At 41.2% G+C, this 7860-nt stretch overlaps 1 protein-coding gene across 1 annotated transcript in view; it reads right to left on the minus strand.

The window, feature by feature from the left end:
* The window catches only part of GLIPR1 (GLI pathogenesis-related 1), a 16899-nt gene extending 15047 nt beyond the window's left edge, over positions 1 to 1852 (minus strand). Inside the window, exons 1-2 of the mRNA XM_004676506.2 lie at positions 1637 to 1852; positions 52 to 291 (exon numbers count right to left, since the gene is read on the minus strand). Coding sequence (XP_004676563.2) covers positions 52 to 291; positions 1637 to 1810 — 414 coding nt within the window. The 5' untranslated portion in view covers positions 1811 to 1852. The remainder of the gene's footprint in view (positions 1 to 51; positions 292 to 1636) is intronic.
* Between the last annotated feature and the right edge of the window lie 6008 nt (positions 1853 to 7860).

The following is a 7860-nucleotide window of genomic DNA, read 5'->3' on the forward strand; positions in this document are numbered from 1 at the left end:
AAAAAAAAATCTTTACGTAAAAAAATCTTTAAGTATAGAGCAAATACTTACCTGAGTGTAATGACCACAGACATGGCTGCATTTGTTACCCTTGAAGTTATAGTCTTTAACTTCATTGTACCAGGATGTGATGGCTGATGACACAGAAAACAATGACAAAGACCCAGTCCAGATGTTTTCTCCCAGTGAAGTGAAATTTTGGTGTAACTTCTTGGATAATTGTGGATTATGCTTGAAGTGACATTTTTTTGCCCATGTTTTTGCAATTTGGGCTAAAGTTGGATCCCAAGTCTGCAAAAATAAACATTAAACAATAAGAGAATCAAGAATAGAACCTACTGGCCCTCCCTCACTGCACAAAGGGTTAAAGCACAGCATTATGAAGCTAGTCACAGTTATTTTAGTGCAAGTTCCATACATGGCCAGGGAGGTGACCCATTTGGTGCGACAGACCTTTCTTGATCAGCCCACTGCTCCCCTCAGCAGTGTACTTTGTCGATCTGCCTGTTCTGCTCCCTACTCTGTCTCTGGTGAATCCTCTCACTAGCCCTTGCACCTCTTGCCTATACCCCAGTTCCAGATCTGTATGCATAAATAAATCTTTAAAAAAAAAATTCTAACAGAAGAACAGAAGCTTCTACCCAACAATGTAGGTGGGGTGAGAGAACTGACAGTTTTAAGTGGGAGACCAGATACGATGACAAGATTAGAGGAGAAACCACAGAGCTCAGGTGTCACCTCCATGTAAGCTTGGCCTTTAAGTACGGACTAGGGTTGGTAAGACACATGACAATTTTGTTTTTTAGAATGTAGAAGCAGGTGAAGGATGCAGCATTTACTTTCACTGAAGGCCTGGAGTGTAAAAGTCTTGTGAGCTTTTTTCATATTTTTGTAAGTTAATAACCACAGTATTCCATATTCTAAGATTGGTAAGGGTAAAAACCAACTCAGGGCTCTCCCTGGTAGCAGAATGGGTTAAAGCTCAGCATTCCAAAGCTGGCTGCAGCCACTTCAGTGCAAGTTTGATCCCCAGCCAGGGAGGTGGCGCGGCAGACCTCTCCTGACCTGCCCGCTGCTCCCCTCAGCAGTGTATTTCCTCAATCTGCCTGTTCTGCTCCCGGCTCTGTCTCTGGTGAAGCCTCTCACCACCCCTGCACCTCTGGCCTGTACCCTAGTTCTTTGTGCATAAATTAATAAATCTTTAAAAATGAGCAAACAACAACAACAAAAAAACCAGGGCCACAGAGCTGAGATCCAAACTCAAGACTGAGTTAGCTTGGATAACAGGGTGTGTCCCTGAGAGTCAGTATTCTGCCAGTCACACAGAAAAGGGAAATTTAAGAGATAAAACAAATGAAAACATCACAAAGATTAACAGGGAAGAAAATAACACACAAATAAATGTATCTATGATCAGAAAAAAGGATTTGTCCAAAAATGAAAATACACTTTTAAGCTTGCTGCTTGAGTAGACAAAGCTAAATCAGGTATATTTTGATCACAGACTGTGAATTTGTTACACACATTAATCACAATGAAAAAGGCATTCAACATTATTAAGTGTTTGTTTCCAAAATCAAATTATGTTATAACGGTTTTGACTGACTTACACCCCAGATAACAATATTTGCCTTACCATGTACAGCATATCACTGGCTATTGGATTCACCTCTGATCGGAACTTGTTATGCATTCGAACACAGTCTTTGATAAAATCTTCATTTTCAATATCTGGCAAAGTATTTTTTTTGTATGCATGACTGGAGGCTAAAAAAATCACCAAGGATATCGACACAAGTGTGACATGCATGTTTGGCAAGGAACCCGGAGGCTAGAATCCAGAGCACTGCGTTCTGAGAATCTGCTTCTCCCAGCACACTTCACTCTACTTGGGGCAAAACAGAAAGCAGAACATGAATTCATCACAATCTGAAGAAACAGGTTTTCCCATATATGGTTCACCACTCATTTGTGCTCTTAACCCTGTCTCTTCAGTGGCTTGCAGTGACACAGCATCTATTGCAACAGATTTTTAGGAGGCGAATCAGAGTTGCTTTAGAGCTGGGGGATGTTTCCAACAGAAATGCTAGAATTTCTAGAAATGGCAATCTGAATTTTCACAAAAATTTTAGTGGTTAAATAAAATATATCTCTTAAATCTATAAATGTCTTACAAAATGCTTCTTGAAAGCATTTTTTAGAGTCATATCAGCACTCTGTGGTTAGAGTGTCTGGTTAATATTATAACTTGATTAGAATCCTTTCACAGTTGTGGCATGCAGGAGCATGTGTGTAGGAGTGTGAGTAAGGGTGTGTGTGTGTCTAGTCATAGGAAATCCAAGTGGGAGTGGGAGAGAGAAGGCAAAGAATGAATAGTCAAAGAATGCAGGTCTCCATTTCAGATTTTCAACTAAGCTAGTTTCTCACTAGTTGTAAGACAAAGTTACAAAACTCTCCCAGAAGACCTGTAGTTCCTGCCTTTTACACAAGCTATGCAACTTCTGTCGCCAGACACGGTATGGATGGAGGGGAAATGCTCTGAAAAATCAGAATTTCCATGCTAACTTATGTTATGACCTCCCTTTTTTGTATAATCATAATATCAAAATATTCTGCGCAACCTTCAGTTTACAACTGGATTTGTTACAGGACAGGGAGAGAGGGGCACCCCTGAAGCCCCAAACCTGCCTGCTCTAAGTGGGTTCTGCCATCCGTCGCAACAAGACAAAACATATAAAACTTTAATGAAAAGGGACTTTAATAGTGTAAATATACAATACGGAACACAAACAATATAACTTCTAAATCAAACACCTAAAGCTACCCATCCCCTCGTGGGCAAAAGTCAACCCAAAAGGGATTGGCCCAAAGCAAGGCCTGAAAGCTGCCACAAGACTAAAGCACCTTCTGGCTGGGACCCATGGAAAAGGGTCAGAAATGGCCAGCAAGTCTGGGAGGAAAAGAGCAAAATCAAAATCAATATAAACACTGCCATAGTCACCTCTCTACAGGTATCTCACCAACATCTGCCTTAACCAGTCCAGGGTCAGGAAACAAGCCCAGTTTCTTCCTCACATGCTTGCTGCTCCATGTGGCTTTCTCAGGTCTCCTTCTTCTTCTCTCCTTTTTTCTCTGCTCAGCTCCACTCTCCTTTTGGGTTGGGCAGGGAACCTGGAACTTCCCCTTTTCCTAGGGACCACCCTGTTACTGATTGTCTTAGCCTTGTAAGGCACTGCCTGGCCCAGATAAGTAAGTGCTGCACCAGGGGGAGAAATTCCTCTTGAAGTCAAATAAATTTACTTTGGGCTCATTAATAACAGCAATTGGCTACTATAGCAAAATCAATATTGTAATATGAGGCAGTACTAGAACATATTCTTTTACTACCTGGATGGACAAGAACCCAAATCTCATCACTCTACAATCTCACATAAGCCTTCTATTCAGTTTCTAAAGAACTATTTAAGCTTTTTACTGTCTAGTCTTTAAATAAGGAAGTTCAACCAAGTCTTCTATTTAGTTTCTAAGGAACTACTCAAGCTTTCTATTCAGTTTTTAAAGAACTTTACTGTATTTCCTTTTGTGAATGATTTACAAGAAAAGTTCTCCTTCCTGCCCTCACTTTACCCTCTAGGATATCTCAATGAAAATGAAAGCCATTAAGTAGTAGTTAGGATTTAAGGGACTTTATTTTGGTTAATCTTCACTGTGGTAAATATGGTAATATTAGTCTTAAATTTTATGAATCTATGTACCTGTTTTAACCTTGGTAGATTGATTTTAAGAATAATGTTATAATTTCAACTGAAGGTCAATATGACCCCAGACTATTCTTAGGAAAAAGATGATTGTGATCTCTCAATGTTATCCCACTGCTTGCTTGGAATGTATAAAATAAACTTCTGCTGAAACCAGAGCAGGAAGACCTGCACCCAACTCCCATTTCCCTGTCTTCCTCATAACAGCTCCTTTTTCTCCCCCTTTTTGGAATCTTCGCTTGCCGACGCAGCTTCTACCTTAAGACCCTGCCTGTTCTACCCCCCAACAACCCGTGACCGGGGTCAGTCCCTGACACCCCTTAATTGAGTGGGCATGGGAGGATCAAATGAACTAGGTAATATGTTAATTCAGTACACTGAAGTACTGTTTTGTGTGTTCAGTTTAGCAATCTGCGATAACAGTCAATGTCCTCTAGGGGCTCAGGATGGTAAGAGCTGGAAGATGGTGCTAAAAACAGGGAGAGCTGAAGATCTGGACATAGGACAGTGCAAAGACCAAAGGACTTTGCCCATTCAGGAAGACAAAAGTGGCTTCGAAAAGCTGACACTGAACTAGAATTAAGTTGGTGGAACCAGATCAAGTGAAACTGACTGGAGAGATAAAGAAATCAGGAGGATAAGAACTGAGTATCTAGTGGTCACATTGGTAATATGGCATCAGGGCAGGAAGAGAGAACAAAGTTACTGACATGGGACAGATTCGATGTAGACAGGTAGGACGTGGGGGGTGAAAGAATTCACCAGAGACAGTGGAGAACAGAAGAGGGAGACGTCTTGAAATACACCACTAAGGCAAGCAGCGGGCAAGGCAGGGGAGGCCTGCTGCCCTCAGTGAGGGTCCCTGGTCTCTATTTATATTCATGGATTGCTGAGGGAGGCTAGTCTTAGATGGGTACTGACTGATGATCCAAATTGGCAGAACGGATCACCGGATCACCGGTTAAGGGATCATCATCGACTTAATGGCCCAACTTTTCCAGGGAAGCCCCATTCACTTCCTCGATCCATGTAAGCCTCCCAACCCCACCTGCCAGGCAAGGAATGGTGGCTTCGCTGTTATTTTTAGTAGTGATAGCACAGCAGGTGGTAAAAAAACAAAAAAACAAAAAAAACGAGACAGCAATCCACTGTGCCAAGTTCCAGATTATGAAATGGACTCTTAATACCTAACTTAATTACAGATTCAGCTTCTCCCAGGAATGGAATTTTAGCCCGTCAGTCTGGATCACCTGGTGAGCACTAGTGAACAACTGCATGTTGGATGTACTTTATGGTCAGTCTCCAAGTATTGTGTAAGGCAGGTAGGAAACTTGAGACCTGGTTTCATGGAATTTAGACTCTAAGTTTCCTTCATTCTAAGGAGAAAGATAAGAGATTAGGGAGGAATTTTGGATTCTGCCAGTGATTTGGATTCTGATGAGAAGATATGGGAGGATTTTAATCTGTTGGCAAGGTGTGACTTCTTTTTAAAAATAACACCAGTGTTTTAGAAAAGCAGGGTTTTAGGAAATTGAGAGCTACAGGAATTGGAATAGGGTGGGGTTCTAACAGAAACTCTTAAAAATACACATTATAGAACCATGAGGTAGAATTAGTGTCAATACACATACACAAATAAGTGTGCGCGCGCACACACACACACACACACATATATATTACCTCACATATAATTTCAAATTTTGTTCAGGCTGCCTCATTTGTACTAGTGGTACAGGGAAGGGGAGAGGCATTCCAGAAGCCCCAAACCTGCCTACTCTAAATTGGTCCTGCCATCTACCACATCAAGACAAAAACATACAGACCTTTAATGGAAAGGAGCTTTCCTACAACTAGTGAACAATACAGAAAAGCCAGAGAATATAATTTCTAAATCAGACACCCAAATTTATTCATCCCCTCACCGGTAAAAGTCCAACCAAACAGGATTGGCCCAGAACAAGGCCTGAAAACCCGCCACAAATCTAAAGCACCTCTGGAGGGACCCATGGAAAAAGGTCAGAAATGGTCAGAGAAGACTGGGATGAAAAGAGAAAAATCAAACTCAAGATAAAAGCCGCCATGGTGAACCTCTCACCCACAACTGTTCCAACCAGCTCAGGACCAAGATGCAAGCACAGCTTCCTCACATGACCCTCCGCTCCATGTGCCTCCCTCAGGTCTCCTCGCTCTCCATTCTGCTTCCTTCCTTCTCCTCCCTCCCTCAGCTCCACCCTTCCTCGGGAGGGGCAGGGAATCTGGAACCTCCCCTCTCCCTGGGGACCACCCTCTCACACTAGCATTCCTACCCTTCTATAGTCCTGGGATGCAGAGTGCCTTCTCTGGGGCTCAGTGGCAATCTTTTATTAAAGGAAAGAAGATATTGTTCCGTTCACCTTTCTAGGTTTTTGGCTGAGATCCCTCTGTAATAAAAAGACCGATTAACAGGAAAGAGCAGTAATTTAATACTACTTATACTTCTCAGATACATGGGAGGACATATACACCCAGGAAAACTGAGTAACTCCCTGAAATGGATAAAATAACGACCAAGAGCAGGACCCTAGTAAGATATTAAGTTAGTGTCTGTCTGATTGCAAATCCTTTTTATAGATGTAAGGAGGACAAGTTCTTTAAACTGACTGGGTTCAAGTCAAGTCCTATGTGCTGACTGTATGCTTTCCCTTCCTCGCCTGTAAAACTGGAAAACAGTACCATATCATTGGATGGGTACACAATTATTTACAATAAAATAAAGCTTAGAGACTGCCTGACACACCGGAAGTTATGTTACTTACTTTTATTACCCTAGGTATGCATATGTGTATTTAACAGGGGCAGTTCAGACTAACTTTAACTTAGATTCTTCTCATAATTTATAGTATTACATTTAACTGTTAATTTTTGGAAAAAATAATCTTGAGACTATAAAACGTACTGCTATTGACTCACAATAAATTTTATTGCAAATTTTTCAGAAGGGATTTAGATTTGTCTATTAACAGATTCTCTTTTCATTTTTCATGACACTGCATTTGATATTCATTTGGACTATCTAAATAAATTATTTTCCTAATTTTAGCAACAAGTGGGCTGAATTATATGTTAAAATATTCTTTAATTATTTTTTAATCAGTTTTGGAGATTCAGCTCGAAAATGGTAAGCAAATGCTCTTCTTATACAAAGATACAAAGACCAGAGTAAAGTTCCTGTTAATATGCTAATTTCTTCCAGAATAATGCAGAATACCGAAATATTGACATTTTAAGTTACTAGATTGAAACATTTCTTTCGGGCTGTCTGGTGGTCAGGAGCACCCTGGCTCGCTCGCAAGCACGGCTGAGAGAGGAGTCGCAAAGCAGGGTTGCAAGGCAAGACACTGCTCCTGAGTAAGGCGCTCTTCCGCTATTTATTTAGTAATAATGAACGAGTATGATGGATTATGTCAGTGGCAGAAGAAGCAGGGTCCAGGAAATGCAAAGAGTACTTACCTTATGGGGAACAGGGCAGTCAGAGATGAAAGGATAATCAACTTTTTAGGAACGAGGGAGGTCCTGTCGCCATGTTTGCAGGGAATATTTCCAGGGCAGGCGCATGGTATACTTACAAGCAACTTCCAGGCTGGCTGTCTTGGATCCTGACCACACAATCAGTCAACGGTTTACCTAGGCGTTCCCGCCACCTGGTGAGGCAGGCATGAGGGAGTGTCTTATCAAAAGTGTTTACACACGCAGGTGCATAAGTGGCCATGCACACAGGTGCACAGGCCCTAGGTGGAAATGATGCCGCAGCTATGCGTTGAAATTGTTAACATTATTATATATTTCTCTGCACAACTTAGAAAGTGAAGAAGCATTATCAAAATGTAATATTTTAAATGCTTTAAAACACGTTTAATAAAATTCAAAAATTTATTGTTTACAGAGTTGATCAATGTTTTATTTCTCCTTTCAGGTGTAATCTCTATATAATTTTTACCGCCAAATCACCTGTGAATTGTTACCACCGTCTGTTGTACTCTTCTCTCCCCTGTTTTGACAGGGATGTTATTTTCTGCAGTAACACCTAACAGAAGTTCCCCTTTCTTCCAGCTTCCCTTGGCCT

Source organism: Condylura cristata, unplaced genomic scaffold (assembly GCF_000260355.1).
Source record: "Condylura cristata isolate star-nosed mole 26May11 unplaced genomic scaffold, ConCri1.0 scaffold00004, whole genome shotgun sequence".
Classification (NCBI taxonomy): domain Eukaryota; kingdom Metazoa; phylum Chordata; class Mammalia; order Eulipotyphla; family Talpidae; genus Condylura; species Condylura cristata.